This window comes from Oncorhynchus mykiss, chromosome 22 (genome assembly GCF_057628025.1).
Source record: "Oncorhynchus mykiss isolate SJ-2025 chromosome 22, ASM5762802v1, whole genome shotgun sequence".
Taxonomy (NCBI): Eukaryota; Metazoa; Chordata; class Actinopteri; order Salmoniformes; family Salmonidae; genus Oncorhynchus; species Oncorhynchus mykiss.
The window spans coordinates 4,099,420-4,122,636 of NC_143043.1; the positions used below are offsets into that span (position 1 = coordinate 4,099,420).

The window sequence follows — 23,217 nt, forward strand, 5'->3', positions numbered from 1 at the left end:
TATAGATTATGTCTGTCTGCATATACTGTCGACTGAACAGAGCTATAGAGCAGGATTGGTCTCCCTCCCTCCCTCCCTCCCTCCCTCCCTCCCTCCCTCCCTCCCTCCCTCTCTCCTGGGCTTGAGTCCTCCCCATCTCTTTATTAGTGACTCAGGCCCAGGGGAGTCAGGTAACAGATAAAGCAGAAAGCGTCACACACATTTTTAATAGACATTTCAAAAGATAAACTTGATAATCTTTTTTTGTCTTTTAATGAAGTCAAATGTCCTCATTCTAATTCCTCTTGCGTTTGGCTGTTAAGCATCTGCGTTAAACTGTGAATATGCGTGGTTGGGAAACTGCGTGGAGGGCTGATGTTCAATACAAACAAATGCAGACAAATGCAGAAATAGATTAGCAAAACAAGAATAATTGATTAATCATAATTCCCATAATGATCCACATCAAGTTCTATCATATCTTGTGTGGCAGTGGTGGTGTGGCATTATTATTAGAGCTGAGAGAGAGGAAGAGATGGAGACAGGGAAAGAACGTGTGGGACACTACAGAAACCTCATGTCATGCAAATATTTGTACAACTGTCTATTGTGGTCACCTCACCACAATAGGGTGAGGCTAAATGAAAACAACTGACCAGTCGACTTGTCAGCCCTCATCAACATTAGGGCTTCATTCTTCATTAATTGGAGTGGTTAATTTGGAGGGCTTAGATGCAGCGGGTGATTCATGCGTCGGGGCTGTCCCCTTTGTATCATCCACTGTCAGGTTGCATTTAGTAGGGACTGGGGCTGACCTTTGGGAGAGATCAAGGCAATTTGAAAAGACAGTGTCACTTGGTGTCAACGTAATACTGTGTAATAGATGACATTCCAACCTTTCACTGACAACAGGCCTTTGCAGGGTTTTGAGTAGTGTGAAATGATGTGGAATATTGTATTGAATATGCATGCATGAGGGCTGTGACGTTTGAATGTTGATGATGTCGATGGGGGTCGTTTCACAACAAACAAAGCAACTAAGATGCAGGAGAGTCAGTGCAAGTGTCATTAGTTGTCCCCACTTTAAATCTTTGTCATATTTCTTCTTCTTCTTCTTCTTGTTATTTGGAATGCTACTTCTCTTACAGTGTTTAAAACGTCATTCAAAAGTTAAAACTGGCAGAGTGATCAGGGCCATTGTGATTGAATAAACCTCTTTGATATATCGTACCAGTCAAAAGTTTGGACAACTACTCATTCCAGGGTTTTTCTTTATTTCGACTAGTTTCTACATTGTAGAATAATAGTGAAGACATCACAACTATGAAATAACACATATGGAATCATGTAGTAACCAAAAAAGTGTTAAACAAACATTTTAGATTATTCAAGGTAGCCACCCTTTGTCTTGATGACAGCTTTGCACACTCTTGGCGTTCTCTCTACCAGCTGCACCTTCAATGCTTTTCCAACAGTCTTGAATGAGTTCCAACATATGCTGAGCTCTTGGCTGCTTTTCCTTCTCTCTGCGGTCCAACTCATCCCAAATCATCCTAATTTGGTTGAGGTCGGGGGATTGTGGAGGCTAGGTCATCTGATCTAGCACTCCATCAATCTCCTTCTTGGTAAAATAGACCGTACACAGCCACGAGGTGTGTTGGGTCATTTTCCTGTTGAAAAACAAATGATAGTCCCACTAAGCACAAACCAGATGGGATGGCGTATCGCTGCAGAATGCTATGGTAGCCATGCGGGTTAAGTGTGCCTTGAATCCTAAATAAATCACAGACAGTGGCACCAGCAAAGCACCCCCACACCATCACACCTCCTCCATCCCAGTGGGAACCACACTTGCAGAGATCATCCATTCACCTACTTTGCGTCTGACGAAGACACAGCGGTTGGAACCAAAAATCTTCAATTTGGACTCATCAGACCAAAGGACAGATTCCCACCGGTCTAATATCCATTGCTCGTGTTTCTTGGCCCAAGCAAGTCTCTTCTTCTTATTGGTGTCCTTTAGTAGTGGTTTCTTTGCAGCAATTCGACCATGAAGGCCTGATTCACGCAGTCTCATCTGTGTACAGTTGATGTTGAGATTTGTCTGTTACTTGAAGTCTGTGAAGCATTTATTTGTGCTACAATCTGAGGTGCAGTTAACTCTAATTAACATATCCACTGCAGCAGAGGTAACCCAGGGTCTTCCTTTCCTGTGGCGGTCCTCATGAGAGCCAGTTTCATCATAGCGCTTGATGGTTTTTGCGACTGCACTTGAAGAAACTTTCAAAGTTCCTGAAATCTTCCGGATTGACTGACCTACATCAAATCGAATGTATTTATATAGCCCTTTGTACATCAGCTGATATCTCAAAGTGTTGTATAGAAACCCAGCCTAGAACCCCAAACAGCAAGCAATGCAGGTCTTGAAGCACTTTGGCTAGGAAAAATTCCCTAGAAAGGCCAAAACCTAGGAAGAAACCTAGAGAGGAACCAGGCTATGAGGGGTGGCCAGTCCTCTTCTGGCTGTGCCGGGTGGAGATTATAACAGAACATGGCCAAGATGTTCAAATGTTCATAAATGACCAGCATGGTCAAATAATAGGTCTGGGACAGGTAGCACGTCCGGTGAACATGTCAGGATTCCATAGCCGCAGGCAGAACAGTTGAAACTGGAGCAGCAGCACGGCCAGGTGGACTGGGGACAGCAAGGAGTCATCATGCCAGGTAGTCCTGAGGCATGGTCCTAAGGCTCATGTCCTCCGAGAGAGAAAGAGAGAATTAGAGAGAGCATACTTAAATTCACACAGGACACCGGATAAGACAGGAGAAGTACTCCAGATATAACAAACTGACCCTAGCCCCCCGACACATAAACTACTGCAGCATAAATACTGGAGGCTGAGACAGGAGGGGTCAGGAGACACTGTGGCCCCATCCGATGATACCCCCGGAAGGAAGGATATAACCCCACCCACTTTGCCAAAGCACAGCCCCCACACCACTAGAGGGATATCGTCAACCAGCGACCATCCTGAGACAAGGCCCACAAAGATCTCCGCCACGGCACAACCCAAGGGGGGACACTAATGTCTTAAAGTAATGATGGACTGTCATTTATCATTGCTTATTTGAGCTGTTCTTGCCATAAAAAGCACTTAGTCTTTTACCAAATAGGGCTATCTTCTGTATAACACCCCTACCTTGTCACAACACAACTGTTTGGCTGAAACGCATTAAGAAGGAAAGAAATACCACAAGTATACTTTTTGCAAGGCACACCTATTAATTGAAATGCATTCCAGGTGACTACTTCATGAAGCTGGTTGAGAGAATTGCAAGAGTGTGCAAAGCTGTCATCGAGGCAAAGGGTGGCTATTTTGAAGAATATCAAATATAAAATATTTTCTGATTTGTTTAACACTTTTTTGGTTACTACATGATTCCATATGTGTTATTTCATAGTTTTGATGTATTCACTATTAGGTGTGTCTAAACTTTTGTCTGGTACTGTAGTAGTCTATCAAAGTATTCAGACCAATTATTTTACTTCATTTAACATTGATGAGATGTAACCACTTTGCTTTAAATAGTAAAGTAATACTTTTAAACTTCATCCATCCGCTCAAAAATCATTTTCAAGAGCTAATGCAAGCCCCACAATGTTACTTCATGTAAAGTTACCGTCTAGTTTATTATCATCTTGCTGTGATTAACGTGACAGAGTGGATTCATCATGTTTATGTTGCATAATAAATGGATGTATCAGAATAATTATGATGTCATGGTAGTGTTGGAATATGGACAATAATCATGACTATCCAACACTGTATTTTTATCATATAGGATGATATCATTGTGTCCAATCTTCACACTGTGAACAAACAGGCATTTCTATTCAATTCAACCTTCACACTGTGAACCAACAGGCATTTCTATTCAATTCAACCTTCACACTGTGAACAAACAGGCATTTCTATTCAATTCAACCTTCACACTGTGAACAAACAGGCATTTCTATTCAATTCAACCTTCACACTGTGAACAAACAGGCATTTCTATTCAATTCAACCTTCACACTGTGAACAAACAGGCATTTCTATTCAATTCAACCTTCACACTGTGAACAAACAGGCATTTCTATTCAATTCAACCTTCACACTGTGAACAAACAGGCATTTCTATTCAATTGTGTGTTTCAATTCCTTTAACAAATATGTCGAGAGAAAGCAGGTTTTTACTGTTAAGACACATTTCTAAAAACCTATAGACAAAAGGATTTAAGTTTAAGCTAATTTTAACATTACTGTTTACACATCACTCCGATTCAGATATCAATTAATTTAATACAAATATCAATAAAAATAATACACACTTCACCTAATTGTTTTTGTGATATTCACATAAGGGACATCACATCATCCAATGCATTGAAATCGTTAGCATTATGACAGATTGTCCACGTTTTCTCTGAAGGACCAATGGTGATGGATGGAGAGAACAGGCCGGAGCGAGTGAAGCTAATTTTTATAATTTAAATAGATGATCTGGAGACCAGCACAATAAAACCAATCCCCAAATGGCACCCTATTCCCTATGAAACCGAAGGGCACAGGTCAAAAGTAGTCCACTACATAGGGAATAGGGTGCCATTCGTAACGAAGGTAATATGACGGCGGAGAGGGGCGTGATTGATAGCGTTCATCAATATCTTCCATTTGGGAAGCATGAGTCAAACGGCTCGCCAATTGACTGAAAGCAATCTTTTTAAAACAGGGAGAGGCCTTTTGCTAAGTATCACATGGACTTCATCTCTCTCTCTGCTTGGGTTGTCACTGTCATCGAGAGGAGAGCTCTGTTGATTGGCCGGGGATATATTCCACCCTCAGTAGTAACAGCTACAGTAATGGGTTGTGTGTGGGTGTGCCTATGTTTGTGTCTGTGTGCGTGCACGCATGTGTTGGTGTGTGAGTGTCTGTATTTGTATGTGTGCATGCACGCATGTGTTGGTGTGTGAGTGTCTGTATTTGTATGTGTGCATGCAACAGAAAGTGAAAATCAACCTTTCTTACTGGACAAGTTCAGGTAGTCGGTTTCAGTCGGTTTTCAATCGTTGGGTGCCCAATGAACATGACCCTGGTCAATAGAATCTCTATCCCTCAAGGTTTCAGTCGGTTTTCTATCGTTGGGTGCCCAATGAACATGAACCTGGTCTATAGAATCTCTATCCCTCAAGTTGTCTACTGCATTACATGGATGCTGCCATTGGTACTTTAGGGTCAACATTTAGTGTGGCTTGTTATTTTCAAACACATGTTTCAATTGGAAAATTAGAATTTGTGGAAGTATCTTGTGAGAAAGAGTGAGACCTTATGAAACACATATCATCATGTTTTTGTTCCTGACAAATGGAATGATCATCAAATCACAGATAGATACTGCATATATATTCCATGACAGAAGGATCTAAGCAGAATTGTACTTGTTTTACTTGCAGCTGCTTCTACACCTGCATTGTTTTCTCTTGGGGGTTTTAGGCTGGGTTTTGTAGGAGCACTTTGTGACATCCACTGATGTATGAAGGACTTTTAAAATACATTTGATTTGTAAATAGTGTGATGTGGATTGAATCAATCAATCACATGTGAATGATTTGATTTGATTCTCCCAGATGGAGGGAGTTGATACTTTATTTCAAACACACTTCTGAAAGCGATATATCCGTGGACAAGCGCTCTCTGCAGTTGATTGGATCTCAGTCTCAGTCATCTGGAGTAGGCGGCTGGTCGAAGCATTTTTATACACTTACAGGAGAAACAACCTGGTCTGTCTCCCGGGTAATTCCTACCACATGCTAAACTGGATGTGTGTGTGCGTACGTGTGCATACCGGTCAAGGGGGAGGCAAGTCATTATGCTGCCTCATCAAACCAAACATGTTTTCTTATCATTACGTTCTCTAACATTAAATTACATGACATTACATGACGTAAGTTGGCAAGTTTTCCCACGTGAAACATTTGAAAGTGTGTGTGTATCTCTTTAATCACGACATGGTAAACAAACCCACAGTTCTGTTTGTTGATGTGAATTAGCTGCTGATGTAGCCATTTGCTATGGAATTGGTGTGTGTGATTGTGTGTGTGCCTGTGAGTGTATGCGTGCTGTACTGTACTGTTTGGAGACATTTACACATAATTGTCTCAGTGTGTGTCTGCACATGTACGTTTACATGTTTACACCTCTTTGTTTGTGCAAGGAGCTTTCCACCGTCATGTGTGTAACCGAGTGTATATGTGAGAGGACGGAAGGTCGTACATACATGAGAGGCCCTGCCCCGCTACAAAGTTTCTCCCTGCAGGCGGTCACTGAGTCCGAGGGGCTAAAGGAGCTCCTTAAACACACAAAAAAAAACATCTGGGTCAGATGGTTTAGACCCTTTCTTCTTTAAAGTTGCTGCCCCTATCATCGCCAAGCCAATCTCTGACCTTTTTAACCTGTCTCTCCTGTCTGGGGAGGTTCCCATTGCTTGGAAGGCAGCCACGGTGCATCATTTAATAAACTAAACTAAAGACCTTTTTCTATTTTGTCCTGTTTATCAAAAGTGTGGGAAAAACATGTCAATAATCAACTGACTGGCTTTCTTTATGTCTATAGTATTATCTCTGGTATGCAATCTGGTTTTCGCTCAGGTTATGGATGTGTCACTACAACCTTAAAGGTCCTCAATGATGTCACCTTTGCCCTTGATTCTAAGCAATGTTGTGCTGCTATTTTTATTGACTTGGCCAAAGTTTTTGATACGGTAGACCATTCAGTTCTTGTGGGCCGTCTAAGGAGTATTGGTGTCTCTGAGGTGCTACCATGTTGTGCTGCCGCCATGTTGTGTTGCTACCATGTTGTTGTTATGTTGTGTTGCTACCATGTTGTTGTTATGTTGCTACTGTATTGTTGTCATGTGTTGCTGCCTTACTATGCTGGTGTCTTAGGTCTCTCTTTATGAAGCGTTGTGGTGTCTCTCTTGTCTCTTATGTCCTATATGTCCAGAAGGCCTTTTGGTAGGACGGCATTGTAAATAAGAATTTGTTCTTAACTGACATGCCTAGTTAAATAAAGGTTACATTTTTTTTTATAAAGGTATAGCACACACAATCTTTAACAAAGCCTAGATGGTGTATTTACTTTCAACATTAAGTGTGTAAACACAAAAGGCTTAAAGGTACCCCTCAATGACACACGGTCTTTCTGTATGTCTGTCTCTGCCTGTCTGCCTGTCTGCCTGTCTGTGTCTTATTAGATTAATTAGTAGAATAGCATAGATTGTTTTGGAGTATGTGAGTACTGTATATTTATACACAGGAAGTAATTCTAGCAGTTTGATTAAAATGGTGCCATTTATATAATTCGACAGATCAGAAGAGAAACACGTCTCTGTACCATGAATGCAAAAAGAGACTTAACAACACAGTACAAATCAACCCCGTGTCTTTGCCAATCCAAATCAACCCTGTGTCTTTCCCAATCCAAATCAACCCTGTGTCTTTTCCAATCCAAATCAACCCTGTGTCTTTCCCAATCCAAATCAACCCTGTGTCTTTCCCAATCCAAATCAACCCTGTGTCTTTCCCAATCCAAATCAACCCTGTGTCTTTACCAATCCAAATCAACCCTGTGTCTTTCCCAATCCAAATCAACCCTGTGTCTTTCCCAATCCAAATCAACCCTGTGTCTTTCCCAATCCAAATCAACCCTGTGTCTTTCCCAATCAAAATCAACCTGTGTCTTTCCCAATCCAAATAAACCCTGTGTCTTTTCCAATCCAAATCAACCCTGTGTCTTTCCCAATCCAAATCAACCCCGTGTCTTTCCCAATCCAAATCAACCCTGTGTCTTTCCCAATCCAAATCAACCTGTGTCTTTCCCAATCCAAATCAACCCTGTGTCTTTACCAATCCAAATCAACCCTGTGTCTTTCCCAATCCAAATCAACCTGTGTCTTTCCCAATCCAAATCAACCCTGTGTCTTTCCCAATCCAAATCAACCCTGTGTCTTTACCAATCCAAATCAACCCTGTGTCTATCCAAATCCAAATCAACCCTGTGTCTTTCCCAATCCAAATCAACCCTGTGTCTTTCCCAATCCAAATCAACCCTGTGTCTTTCCCAATCCAAATCAACCCTGTGTCTTTCCCAATCCAAATCAACCCTGTGTCTTTCCCAATCCAAATCAACACTGTGTCTTTCCCAATCCAAATCAACCCTGTGTCTTTCCCAATCCAAATCAACCCCGTGTCTTTCCCAATCCAAATCAACCCTGTGTCTTTCCCAATCCAAATCAACCTGTGTCTTTCCCAATCCAAATCAACCCTGTGTCTTTCCCAATCCAAATCAACCCTGTGTCTTTACCAATCCAAATCAACCCTGTGTCTTTCCAAATCCAAATCAACCCTGTGTCTTTCCCAATCCAAATCAACCCTGTGTCTTTCCCAATCCAAATCAACCCTGTGTCTTTCCCAATACAAATCAACCCTGTGTCTTTCCCAATCCAAATCAACCCTGTGTCTTTCCCAATCCAAATCAACCCTGTGTCTTTCCCAATCCAAATCAACCCTGTGTCTTTCCCAATCCAAATCAACCCTGTGTCTTTCCCAATCCAAATCAACCCTGTGTCTTTCCCAATCCAAATCAACCCCGTGTCTTTCCCAATCCAAATCAACCCCGTGTCTTTCCCAATCCAAATCAACCCTGTGTCTTTCCCAATCCAAATCAACCTGTGTCTTTCCCAATCCAAATCAACCCTGTGTCTTTCCCAATCCAAATCAACCCTGTGTCTTTACCAATCCAAATCAACCCTGTGTCTTTCCCAATACAAATCAACCCTGTGTCTTTCCCAATCCAAATCAACCCTGTGTCTTTCCCAATCCAAATCAACCCTGTGTCTTTCCCAATCCAAATCAACCCTGTGTCTTTCGGAATCCAAATCAACCCTGTGTCTTTCCCAATCCAAATCAACCCTGTGTCTTTCCCAATCCAAATCAACCCTGTGTCTTTCCCAATCCAAATCAACCCTGTGTCTTTCCCAATCCAAATCAACCCTGTGTCTTTCCCAATCCAAATCAACCCTGTGTCTTTACCAATCCAAATCAACCCTGTGTCTTTCCCAATCCAAATCAACCTGTGTCTTTCCCAATCCAAATCAACCCTGTGTCTTTACCAATCCAAATCAACCCTGTGTCTTTCCCAATCCAAATCAACCTGTGTCTTTCCCAATCCAAATCAACCCTGTGTCTTTCCCAATCCAAATCAACCCTGTGTCTTTACCAATCCAAATCAACCCTGTGTCTTTCCAAATCCAAATCAACCCTGTGTCTTTCCCAATCCAAATCAACCCTGTGTCTTTCCCAATCCAAATCAACCCTGTGTCTTTCCCAATCCAAATCAACCCTGTGTCTTTCCCAATCCAAATCAACCCTGTGTCTTTCCCAATCCAAATCAACCCTGTGTCTTTCCCAATCCAAATCAACCCTGTGTCTTTCCCAATCCAAATCAACCCTGTGTCTTTCCCAATCCAAATCAACCCCGTGTCTTTCCCAATCCAAATCAACCCTGTGTCTTTCCCAATCCAAATCAACCCTGTGTCTTTCCCAATCCAAATCAACCCCGTGTCTTTCCCAATCCAAATCAACCCCGTGTCTTTCCCAATCCAAATCAACCCTGTGTCTTTCCCTATCCAAATCAACCTGTGTCTTTCCCAATCCAAATCAACCCTGTGTCTTTCCCAATCCAAATCAACCCTGTGTCTTTACCAATCCAAATCAACCCTGTGTCTTTCCAAATCCAAATCAACCCTGTGTCTTTCCCAATCCAAATCAACCCTGTGTCTTTCCCAATCCAAATCAACCCTGTGTCTTTCCCAATCCAAATCAACCCTGTGTCTTTCGGAATCCAAATCAACCCTGTGTCTTTCCCAATCCAAATCAACCCTGTGTCTTTCCCAATCCAAATCAACCCTGTGTCTTTCCCAATCCAAATCAACCCTGTGTCTTTCCCAATCCAAATCAACCCTGTGTCTTTCCCAATCCAAATCAACCTGTGTCTTTCCCAATCCAAATCAACCCTGTGTCTTTACCAGTCCAAATCAACCCTGTGTCTTTCCCAATCCAAATCAACCCTGTGTCTTTCCCAATCCAAATCAACCCCGTGTCTTTCCCAATCCAAATCAACCCTGTGTCTTTCCCAATCCAAATCAACCTGTGTCTTTCCCAATCCAAATCAACCCTGTGTCTTTCCCAATCCAAATCAACCCTGTGTCTTTACCAATCCAAATCAACCCTGTGTCTTTCCAAATCCAAATCAACCCTGTGTCTTTCCCAATCCAAATCAACCCTGTGTCTTTCCCAATCCAAATCAACCCTGTGTCTTTCGGAATCCAAATCAACCCTGTGTCTTTCGGAATCCAAATCAACCCTGTGTCTTTCCCAATCCAAATCAACCTGTGTCTTTCCCAATCCAAATCAACCCTGTGTCTTTCCCAATCCAAATCAACCCTGTGTCTTTACCAATCCAAATCAACCCTGTGTCTTTCCAAATCCAAATCAACCCTGTGTCTTTCCCAATCCAAATCAACCCTGTGTCTTTCCCAATCCAAATCAACCCTGTGTCTTTCCCAATACAAATCAACCCTGTGTCTTTCCCAATACAAATCAACCCTGTGTCTTTCCCAATACAAATCAACCCTGTGTCTTTCCCAATACAAATCAACCCTGTGTCTTTCCCAATCCAAATCAACCCTGTGTCTTTCCCAATCCAAATCAACCCTGTGTCTTTCCCAATCCAAATCAACCCTGTGTCTTTACCAATCCAAATCAACCCTGTGTCTTTCCCAATCCAAATCAACCTGTGTCTTTCCCAATCCAAATCAACCCTGTGTCTTTCCCAATCCAAATCAACCCTGTGTCTTTCCCAATCCAAATCAACCTGTGTCTTTCCCAATCCAAATCAACCCTGTGTCTTTCCCAATCCAAATCAACCCTGTGTCTTTACCAATCCAAATCAACCCTGTGTCTTTCCAAATCCAAATCAACCCTGTGTCTTTCCCAATCCAAATCAACCCTGTGTCTTTCCCAATCCAAATCAACCCTGTGTCTTTCCCAATCCAAATCAACCCTGTGTCTTTCCCAATCCAAATCAACCCTGTGTCTTTCCCAATCCAAATCAACCCTGTGTCTTTCCCAATCCAAATCAACCCCGTGTCTTTCCCAATCCAAATCAACCCCGTGTCTTTCCCAATCCAAATCAACCCTGTGTCTTTCCCAATCCAAATCAACCTGTGTCTTTCCCAATCCAAATCAACCCTGTGTCTTTCCCAATCCAAATCAACCCTGTGTCTTTCCCAATCCAAATCAACCCTGTGTCTTTACCAATCCAAATCAACCCTGTGTCTTTCCAAATCCAAATCAACCCTGTGTCTTTCCCAATCCAAATCAACCCTGTTTCTTTCCCAATCCAAATCAACCCTGTGTCTTTCCCAATACAAATCAACCCTGTGTCTTTCCCAATCCAAATCAACCCTGTGTCTTTCCCAATCCAAATCAACCCTGTGTCTTTCCCAATCCAAATCAACCCTGTGTCTTTCCCAATCCAAATCAACCCTGTGTCTTTCCCAATCCAAATCAACCCTGTGTCTTTCCCAATCCAAATCAACCCTGTGTCTTTCCCAATCCAAATCAACCCCGTGTCTTTCCCAATCCAAATCAACCCTGTGTCTTTCCCAATCCAAATCAACCTGTGTCTTTCCCAATCCAAATCAACCCTGTGTCTTTCCCAATCCAAATCAACCCTGTGTCTTTACCAATCCAAATCAACCCTGTGTCTTTCCAAATCCAAATCAACCCTGTGTCTTTCCCAATCCAAATCAACCCTGTGTCTTTCGGAATCCAAATCAACCCTGTGTCTTTCGGAATCCAAATCAACCCTGTGTCTTTCCCAATCCAAATCAACCCTGTGTCTTTCCCAATCCAAATCAACCCTGTGTCTTTCCCAATCCAAATCAACCCTGTGTCTTTCCCAATCCAAATCAACCCTGTGTCTTTCCCAATCCAAATCAACCCTGTGTCTTTCCCAATCCAAATCAACCTGTGTCTTTCCCAATCCAAATCAACCCTGTGTCTTTACCAGTCCAAATCAACCCTGTGTCTTTCCCAATCCAAATCAACCCTGTGTCTTTCCCAATCCAAATCAACCCCGTGTCTTTCCCAATCCAAATCAACCCTGTGTCTTTCCCAATCCAAATCAACCTGTGTCTTTCCCAATCCAAATCAACCCTGTGTCTTTCCCAATCCAAATCAACCCTGTGTCTTTACCAATCCAAATCAACCCTGTGTCTTTCCAAATCCAAATCAACCCTGTGTCTTTCCCAATCCAAATCAACCCTGTGTCTTTCCCAATCCAAATCAACCCTGTGTCTTTCCCAATCCAAATCAACCCTGTGTCTTTCGGAATCCAAATCAACCCTGTGTCTTTCCCAATCCAAATCAACCCTGTGTCTTTCCCAATCCAAATCAACCCTGTGTCTTTCCCAATCCAAATCAACCCTGTGTCTTTCCCAATCCAAATCAACCCTGTGTCTTTACCAATCCAAATCAACCCTGTGTCTTTCCCAATCCAAATCAACCTGTGTCTTTCCCAATCCAAATCAACCCTGTGTCTTTACCAGTCCAAATCAACCCTGTGTCTTTCCCAATCCAAATCAACCTGTGTCTTTCCCAATCCAAATCAACCCTGTGTCTTTCCCAATCCAAATCAACCCTGTGTCTTTACCAATCCAAATCAACCCTGTGTCTTTCCAAATCCAAATCAACCCTGTGTCTTTCCCAATCCAAATCAACCCTGTGTCTTTACCAATCCAAATCAACCCTGTGTCTTTCCAAATCCAAATCAACCCTGTGTCTTTCCCAATCCAAATCAACCCTGTGTCTTTCCCAATCCAAATCAACCCTGTGTCTTTCCCAATCCAAATCAACCCTGTGTCTTTCGGAATCCAAATCAACCCTGTGTCTTTCCCAATCCAAATCAACCCTGTGTCTTTCCCAATCCAAATCAACCCTGTGTCTTTCCCAATCCAAATCAACCCTGTGTCTTTCCCAATCCAAATCAACCCTGTGTCTTTCCCAATCCAAATCAACCCTGTGTCTTTACCAATCCAAATCAACCCTGTGTCTTTCCCAATCCAAATCAACCTGTGTCTTTCCCAATCCAAATCAACCCTGTGTCTTTACCAGTCCAAATCAACCCTGTGTCTTTCCCAATCCAAATCAACCTGTGTCTTTCCCAATCCAAATCAACCCTGTGTCTTTCCCAATCCAAATCAACCCTGTGTCTTTACCAATCCAAATCAACCCTGTGTCTTTCCAAATCCAAATCAACCCTGTGTCTTTCCCAATCCAAATCAACCCTGTGTCTTTCCCAATCCAAATCAACCCTGTGTCTTTCCCAATACAAATCAACCCTGTGTCTTTCCCAATCCAAATCAACCCTGTGTCTTTCCCAATCCAAATCAACCCTGTGTCTTTCCCAATCCAAATCAACCCTGTGTCTTTCCCAATCCAAATCAACCTGTGTCTTTCCCAATCCAAATCAACCCTGTGTCTTTCCCAATCCAAATCAACCCTGTGTCTTTACCAATCCAAATCAACCCTGTGTCTTTCCAAATCCAAATCAACCCTGTGTCTTTCCCAATCCAAATCAACCCTGTGTCTTTCCCAATCCAAATCAACCCTGTGTCTTTCCCAATACAAATCAACCCTGTGTCTTTCCCAATCCAAATCAACCCTGTGTCTTTCCCAATCCAAATCAACCCTGTGTCTTTCCCAATCCAAATCAACCCTGTGTCTTTCCCAATCCAAATCAACCCTGTGTCTTTCCCAATCCAAATCAACCTGTGTCTTTCCCAATCCAAATCAACCCTGTGTCTTTCCCAATCCAAATCAACCCTGTGTCTTTACCAATCCAAATCAACCCCGTGTCTTTCCCAATCCAAATCAACCCCGTGTCTTTCCCAATCCAAATCAACCCCGTGTCTTTCCCAATCCAAATCAACCCCGTGTCTTTCCCAATCCAAATCAACCCTGTGTCTTTCCCAATCCAAATCAACCCCGTGTCTTTCCCAATCCAAATCAACCCTGTGTCTTTCCCAATCCAAATCAACCCTGTGTCTTTCCCAATCCAAATCAACCCTGTGTCTTTCCCAATCCAAATCAACCCTGTGTCTTTCCCAATCCAAATCAACCCTGTGTCTTTTCCAATCCAAATCAACCCTGTGTCTTTCCCAATCCAAATCAACCCTGTGTCTTTCCCAATCCAAATCAACCCTGTGTCTTTCCCAATCCAAATCAACCCTGTGTCTTTCCCAATCCAAAAAAACCCTGTGTCTTTCCCAATCCAAATCAACCCTGTGTCTTTACCAATCCAAATCAACCCTGTGTCTTTACCAATCCAAATCAACCCTGTGTCTTTCCCAATACAAATCAACCCTGTGTCTTTCCCAATACAAATCAACCCTGTGTCTTTCCCAATCCAAATCAACCCTGTGTCTTTCCCAATCCAAATCAACCCTCTGTCTTTCCCAATCCAAATCAACCCTGTGTCTTTTCCAATCCGAATCAACCCTGTGTCTTTACCAATCCAAATCAACCCTGTGTCTTTCCTAATACAAATCAAAGGGACTGACCACATACGAATGAGCTTAAGTTTGACAACAGCATTTACCAATCCATTGTTCCGAAGCCCTGAGCCCCTTGCTAAAACTAAGACAGATAGGCTTGAAACAAGCCATTTAATTAGCTAGCGTACGGATCCCTCAGCTTTGGCTGCGGCATGCAACCAATTACGCATTCCACAGACGTCCACACGTTCCTACTTCACCAATGAGATAGAGAGAGAGAGGCCAGGAGAGATCCTCTCTAGCCCTTGCTGTCTCCTACAGTACATCTCATCCCCTTTTCCAGTTAAAAGAGGTAAATAGCAGAGTTAGACAGCTTCATTGGCCCTAGTGTCTGAGGAGGCCGCTTGGCCCCAGATAGCGCTGATTGTCGCTTAAATAGTGGAGCTTTTACCCGAGGCCCGGGCGCCGACCTCTGATCAATTACAGCTGACATTATTGTTTGTCGGGAGCCTTTTTCCTGGACAGAGGGAGTTAGAGAAAGACTCTGGCTGTGGCTGGAAATGTAATCTCTCTCTTTCCTTTCTCCTTCGCTCCACAAACAATAAATCATTCAGTTGAAGAGATAATAAAGTGACAAGTCGGAGCTGCTTTAAATTTTGTCAAGGGAAATCTAGCCACTCTGTAGCTAAAAGGAGACAGCACTGCTGGTTGGTACCTAGACAGAGGTCTGTTAGCTTTTTGGAAGGCTAGGTATACAGTCCAATATTTTTGGATGAATATGCTATTAATACCCAGAGGATGCCCTATTGTTGGAAAAGGGGGTTACAATAGCTGTCTCCATCAGGACTCCTGTTAACACACACACACACACAAATGAACGTATGCACATGCACAAACACACACACACACACATATACTTGTGCACGCATTTAGGCACAGTTACACACACACACACCGCTAGAACACCAGCAGGATTAACGATAGAGGAGATTGCTTCGCTGCAGGTTAATGGCTCAGTCATTTTTATCATTGAAAAAGGTTGCAATTATCGTCCTCTTTTTAATCATTTTAAACCCTTCATCAACTGATTTTGTATTAATACTTGAGCCTGCGTTTGGTTTTCCAGACCTACTCCATGTGTTTCTGTCTGACATAACACCTTTTTCATGGTGATCTTTCCAAAGGGTATTTGAATTCATTCCATTTATCCTCTATGATTTGGATCGTTGCTTATTCATGCGTGCTCTTCCCGAAGTGCTGTATTACCCAACCTAATAGCTCAAGCTGTTTATCTGAGTATTAAGTGATTTGGAGTTTTAATGATGGTAGCTAAGTAGGAGTTCACCTTTGGAAGTCCCTAGGGCTTAGGCCTACTCCAGGTAAATTACTCCAAATGCTGTTGTTTTTGCCCTTCAATAGGAAAGCCACACATGGGAATTCAACTCGCATCAGTTGAACTACTGTACTGGGGAATGACAGTTCTGACAATTAAAACCTCACTTACTTAAATGTTGATCAAGTTACATCCTTTTCACTTTGTCCAAAAACATGTATTGACTTGATTTGTTCATGTGGTAATGTTGGAGAATTATTACATTACAGTTAATCACTAGAAATAAGACTTGTTGTAGGCGGTAGGAAAAGCAACAACAAAAAATCCACAAAAGTCTACAGACACACACACACACACACACACACACACAACAGTTGGCCAAGCTAATTCTAACCAATTCCCTATAAATCCACCATGTAAGTACCTGGGAAAAATACCTGAATCACCTCCAAAACAAAGAGAGAAACAAGATGAAAAAACATCCACTCAAATAAACAAACCCTCAGCTATTTCCCAACAACACCTGCCATCTATGACATTGAATCCAACCAATCCAAACGGCGCCCAGTGCCTTTCAGTCCCCAATGAAAGGACTGTATGAACTCATCTTGGCCTACAGCAGGTTCCCTTACAGTCAACTGAATGGGCCTTTTATAGAGGAATCACCGCTTGAGGGTGGTGGAATGTGACAGGGGGGCCAACACATAAGGTTAAGACCTCTAGGGTCGTCTACTGTGTGCCCAGCCATCTGCCTTTCAGAACAAGACATACCATAGGATCACAGCTGGCTAGCACAAGAGATCACTCAAGGATGTGTGTGTTTTAAGTGTATATTTTCACGTTTGTATTTGTCGTATGTACGGGACACACCGTATACACCGTCCAAAGAAATACTGACTTGCAGGTTCCTTCTCAGTCAGTGCATTTGAATGACAAAACCAAAGTCATATCAGTCTCGGGCTCTCTCTCTCCCCTTCCTTAAGATGTAGTCAGACGCAGTGTGTGTTTTCATGTCTGCATGTTCTTGCACATGCCTGCTTTGCATGTGTGTGTGCGCGCACTTGCCCATGCGTATCCCTCAAAGGCAGGATAGCACTCCCCTTTCTGGCCCTTGAGTACCTTTGAAAGGTAGAGACACACATAGTTGTCTCACTGTAAGTACGCCTGCCGCCAGGCCCACTGTGGTGCTGTTTTAATTGAGCCCAGGAGGTAACTGTTTCAGAGTTGCAACTCCAACGAGAATGGTGGCGGGACCTTTAGGTGCACCCTCGCCTTATGCCTTTAATCTCCCTTGCTTCTCCATGCTTGGGGATGCTCACCACTCGGGAATATGCCATCTTTCTTATGGAAATCAACATGATTCAGGAGGAACAACGGAGGGAAGGAGTACCTCCTTGCCTTTCATTTCACAGTGTCCTTGTCTTTTGAGGATTTCTTTGCGGTGTTGATCGCCTTGCCCCTTGTTGCCTACTGATGTTTTGTCACAAAAGCAGAGTTGTTTTGTGGATTAGCTTTCTGTGGTGGTGGTTCTAGTGGTGTTTGTTCTCTTCTTGTTCTTTAGACTTTTTACCTTGAGCCAAGTTGCTATAGAAAATCTACAGCGGGGCTTAGTCAGATTCAGTAGCTTCTGTGAGGCATTGAGATTTTTTTTTAAAGCACTTCAGTGGAAAACATCTGAGTGGCGAAGGAAGAAGACAAAATAGTTCCCAGTCACTTTTGAGCCCACCAGGTTCAAAGCACTCCAAAAAGGAGGTGGGGGTGCTGAGAGCTGTGGTTTCGGGGACAGACACCTAGCTCTGACCTTCTGTGTGTGTTCATGTCCTTTCATGAACAACTTTTCATTCTACTGTATCATCTAAAGGCACAGTGGAGCGCCAGCCTACGCTGTTCCCAGTGGTTCCTTACATTTCTGTCCGACTAATGTCTTGACTTTGACCAATTAGAGTACTATTGCCGAGCTGAAATTGATTATTTTTTTTTGTTGTTGTAAGATATCTGATCTTGTGATGAGGTAATGTAATACAGATTACAGAACGGAGGCGAAATGAACATTCCCTGTTGTTGTAAGAGTTAAAAATCAGACTTGCTTGAACTGTGGTGTAGCTTGTTCAGCGTGGAGCCGTTTTTCACAGTGATGTGTTTCCCAAATGGCACCCTATTCACTACATAGTGCACTACTTTTTGACCAGGGGTCCAAGAGTAGCACACGATAAAGGGAATGGGATGCCATTTGGGACACAGACTGAGATAATTCCTTACGTGTAAGTAGCAAGCGTTATTTCCATAACGTGGACCTTTTGTTCAACACAGAATCATTTACGTGTTTCTGTTTTACGACTGTGTAAAAACCTTTGGTTTTCTATTTGTATTTTTTATTAAGGATCCCCAAGGCAGCAGCTACTCTTCCTGGGATCCAGCATCATTAAGACAGTTATATACCATTTAAAACATTACATGACATTACATCTCATAACACTCTACCCAATACATTTAGCGTGGCTTTGAATTATTGTGTATATATAGTTATCATCATTGCCATTTTCATTACAGTTATTGTAATGGTATCTATTATTAACATGTGTTAAACATGTACGTCTCTTATGTTAATATGGAATGATACCCCGTGAAGTGCTTGAGATGAGGTTTTAAAAATATTCTGTAAGGAAGGACCAGGTTTAATACATTCTGCTGATATTAATACAGTAAATTAGTGTGATGTTGTTTGATGATAATTATTTGATGTAGTTATTGAGAAGGCATGTCAGTATCGGTATCAGGTTATGCCAGCATGGCCACCCAGCTCAGTAAATCTTAATTCAATTAAAACGTTTTAAAGTTACTTAGTTACTTTTTCTTATGGTCAAATAAAACTATTAACAGTCTAAAAATAGCAGGTATGCTTCTCTCAAAGGTATAGTAAATGATACCACATAACCATTACCAAGACAGGTTTTTACTGAACCCAGACCTTATTAGTTACCTCTGTCAAGTGACCCAAATTTACCAATCAGGGCCTCCAATCGAAATGAACCAACCAATCATGGTTTCCATTAACCTATCACCTTTCTCCCCTGTTGTAGGTTTGGAACTGCCCTTCATGATGATGCCCCACCCCCTGATCCCTGTTAGCTTGCCCCCTGCTTCTGTTTCCATGGCAATGAGCCAGATGAACCACCTCAGCACCATCGCCAACATGGCCGCCGCCGCACAGCAGCAGAGCCTGCCCTGCAGAATGGTCACCTCAGTCATCAAAGTAAGCTGTAATAATAATAAAACTAAACTATAAAGTAAGACATTATATGACAGTGTTTCCCCAATCCTGATCCTTGAGAACCATAACTGTGTTAGTGCTAGGGCAAAAATATATATGTGCACCCCTATGGGTCCCCAGGAGGGAAGCACTATGGAAATGGCCAGTTGATTACACAGCATCTACTTTCATGGACCTCATTTGTCACTGATGTCCCTCTGTCGCTGACAGGAGCGTGTCCCAGACAGTCCCTCCCCCGCCCCTTCCTTAGAGGACGGCAGGAGGCCCGGCAGCCACCCATCGTCCCACCGCAGCAGCAGTGTCTCCAGCTCACCGGCCCGCACAGAGAGCTCCTCAGACAGGATACGTACGTCCCCCTATTCCCTCCCCATGCAACGAGTCAGACTGGCTAACTGCGTGTTCAGTTCCGCAAGTAAACAAACCCACTCTGCTAACCCACTCTTGTTGTTGTTGTACTGAACCGATAGATTTTAGAGTTGGAGTTTTGTAGAACTCTTCATTCCTGGGTGTGTAGGTTGTTTGTTCCAGCCCAGTGGTTACACACCTAAATCAACTACTCAAGTTCTATTTGATCAGTTCTATCAGGTATATTAGTGCTGGGCTGGAATAAAACCCTGCACACTATGGGTCCCTAGGAACAGGATTGAAGAACAGTTATTTTGAGTTGTCCACAATTCAAAATGTGTTCGCTAGCTGTTCATTTCCCAAGACAGGGCATAGACTTGTGAACTCGAACAGACAAAGACATCTTCTAGCTCACCTGTACTACTCTCTCTCTCCTCTCCAGCCATACATCAGAATGGTCTTTCTATGAACCAAATGAACCAAGCTCTGCTGGGCCTCTCCCCCAGCATTCTGCCTGGGCCTAAAGAAGGAGACCTGGCCCACGACATGAGCCACGAAGCAAAGAGGATGCACATTCACAAAGGTAAGACGTGTCCTATTGCAAAACGTTAAAGAGCCACTGAACTTCCTGATTTGGCCTTGTTTTGACACTTTGTAATTAAGAAATGCTAGCGGCCATGACGGAAGCCAAACAAGAGTTGTCTTGGGGGTGTGGTTTGATGTGGATGTTTCTTGGCTGTGTCTTTCCCATTCAGTCACAACAAACAAGGGCGGTAGTGAGTACAGCGAGGTAAGCTAAGTTAGCTTTTCTATCGAGAAATGTTGAAGTTGAGGACTTCTCCCTTCCTGACTGACTCACCATTTTACGATTGTCTGCTAATACAGTTCTATGTGGAGGCCAAAGCCTGCACTGACCATGTGTTTAGCCAAGCTGACAGCAGCTAGCTAGCATAGCTTGGGATAGCTGCAGCTGGCTAGTCTATCTAGCTGATATTTCTCTGTCAAATCAGTTATGGCAAGGTAGCAAGAGCCCGTGTCTGGAATGTGCTTCATAAGAAACTCGTTCTACAACACATTTCTATGAAAGTAGTTGCACCTCACTTTCAAAGTTTCAGCACATCATGTAAAGACAGGTTGAATGCCCAGTCTTCTGGCTAGTTTTGTCTCGTCTCTCTTTATGTTCTCTGTTCGATCTTTCCCGGGTTGAAAACCTACTAATATCCCTACAGGTGTAGCCAAAACATTTGATGTTGTAAATATCATATCGATGTGCTTATGCCATCAGGGACTGACACCAGGTCCAACTAGTTGTAAAGGTGTCCCTCTTGGTCCATGTATGTGGAAAACATTATTACTCATGGATGGTGTCTGCCTGGAGTTCAGGGACTGACACCAGGTCCAGGAACTAGTTGTAAAGGTGTCCCTCTTGGTCCATGTATCTGGAAAACATTATTACTCATGGATGGTGTCTGCCTGGCCATCAGGGACTGACACCAGGTCCAGGAACTAGTTGTAAAGGTGTCCCTCTTGGTCCATGTATGTGGAAAACATTATTACTCATGGATGGTGTCTGCATGGCCATCAGGGACTGACACCAGGTCCAGGAACTAGTTGTAAAGGTGTCCCTCTTGGTCCATGTATCTGGAAAACATTATTACTCATGGATGGTGTCTGCATGGCCATCAGGCACTGACACCAGGTCCAGGAACTAGTTGTAAAGGTGTCCCTCTTGGTCCATGTATCTGGAAAACAGTATTACTCATGGATGGTGTCTGCCTGGCCATCAGGGACTGACACCAGGTCCAGGAACTAGTTGTAAAGGTGTCCCTCTTGGTCCATGTATGTGGAAAACATTATTACTCATGGATGGTGTCTGCATGGCCATCAGGGACTGACACCAGGTCCAGGAACTAGTTGTAAAGGTGTCCCTCTTGGTCCATGTATCTGGAAAACATTATTACTCATGGATGGTGTCTGCATGGCCATCAGGGACTGACACCAGGTCCAGGAACTAGTTGTAAAGATGTCCCTCTTGGTCCATATATCTGGAAAACATTATTACTCATGGATGGTGTCTGCCTGGCCATCAGGGACTGACACCAGGTCCAGGAACTAGTTGTAAAGGTGTCCCTCTTGGTCCATGTATGTGGAAAACATTATTAGTCATGGATGGTGTCTGCATGGCCATCAGGGACTGACACCAGGTCCAGGAACTAGTTGTAAAGGTGTCCCTCTTGGTCCATGTATCTGGAAAACATTATTACTCATGGATGGTGTCTGCATGGCCATCAGGGACTGACACCAGGTCCAGGAACTTGTTGTAAAGGTGTCCCTGTTGGTCCATGTACAGTGCCTTGCGAAAGTATTCGGCACCTTGAACTTTGCGACCTTTTGCCACATTTCAGGCTTCAAACATAAAGATATAAAACTGTATTTTTTTGTGAAGAATCAACAACAAGTGGACACAATCATGAAGTGGAACGACATTTATTGGATATTTCAAACTTTTTTAACAAATCAAAAACTGAAAAATTGGACGTGCAAAATTATTCAGCCCCTTTACTTTCAGTGCAGCAAACTCTCTCCAGAAGTTCAGTGAGGATCTCTGAATGATCCAATGTTGACCTAAATGACTAATGATGATAAATACAATCCACCTGTGTGTAATCAAGTCTCCGTATAAATGCACCTGCACTCAGATAGTCTCAGAGGTCCGTTAAAAGCGCAGAGAGCATCATGAAGAACAAGGAACACACCAGGCAGGTCCGAGATACTGTTGTGAAGAAGTTTAAAGTCGGATTTGGATACAAAAAGATTTCCCAAGCTTTAAACATCCCAAGGAGCACTGTGCAAGCGATAATATTGAAATGGAAGGAGTATCAGACCACTGCAAATCTACCAAGACCTGGCCGTCCCTCTAAACTTTCAGCTCATACAAGGAGAAGACTGATCAGAGATGCAGCCAAGAGGCCCATGATCACTCTGGATGAACTGCAGAGATCTACAGCTGAGGTGGGAGACTCTGTCCATAGGACAACAATCAGTCGTATATTGCACAAATCCGGCCTTTATGGAAGAGTGGCAAGAAGAAAGCCATTTCTTAAAGATATCCATAAAAAGTGTCGTTTAAAGTTTGCCACAAGCCACCTGGGAGACACACCAAACATGTGGAAGAAGGTGCTCTGGTCAGATGAAACCAAAATTGAACTTTTTGGCAACAATGCAAAATGTTATGTTTGGCGTAAAAGCAACACAGCTGAACACACCATCCCCACTGTCAAACATGGTGGTGGCAGCATCATGGTTTGGGCCTGCTTTTCTTCAGCAGGGACAGGGAAGATGGTTAAAATGAATGGGAAGATGGATGGAGCCAAATACAGGACCATTCTGGAAGAAAACCTGATGGAGTCTGCAAAAGACCTGAGAGTGGGACAAAGATTTTGTCTTCCAACAAGACAATGATCCAAAACATAAAGCAAAATCTACAATGGAATGGTTCAAAAATAAACATATCCAGGTGTTAGAACGGCCAAGTCAAAGTCCAGACCTGAATCCAATCGAGAATCTGTGGAAAGAACTGAAAACTGCTGTTCACAAATGCTCTCCATCCAACCTCACTGAGCTCGAGCTG

At 43.0% G+C, this 23,217-nt stretch overlaps 1 protein-coding gene across 2 annotated transcripts in view; it reads left to right on the plus strand.

Moving 5' to 3' along the window:
* The window catches only part of dachd (dachshund d), a 322,323-nt gene that overhangs the window by 209,748 nt on the left and 89,358 nt on the right, over positions 1–23,217 (plus strand). The window contains exons 4-6 of one of the 2 annotated variants that reach the window (XM_036958501.2): positions 19,051–19,223; positions 19,452–19,653; positions 20,029–20,169. In XM_036958501.2, coding sequence (XP_036814396.1) covers positions 19,051–19,223; positions 19,452–19,653; positions 20,029–20,169 — 516 coding nt within the window. The remainder of the gene's footprint in view (positions 1–19,050; positions 19,224–19,451; positions 19,654–20,028; positions 20,170–23,217) is intronic. The other variant, XM_036958502.2, reaches the window with a different exon arrangement.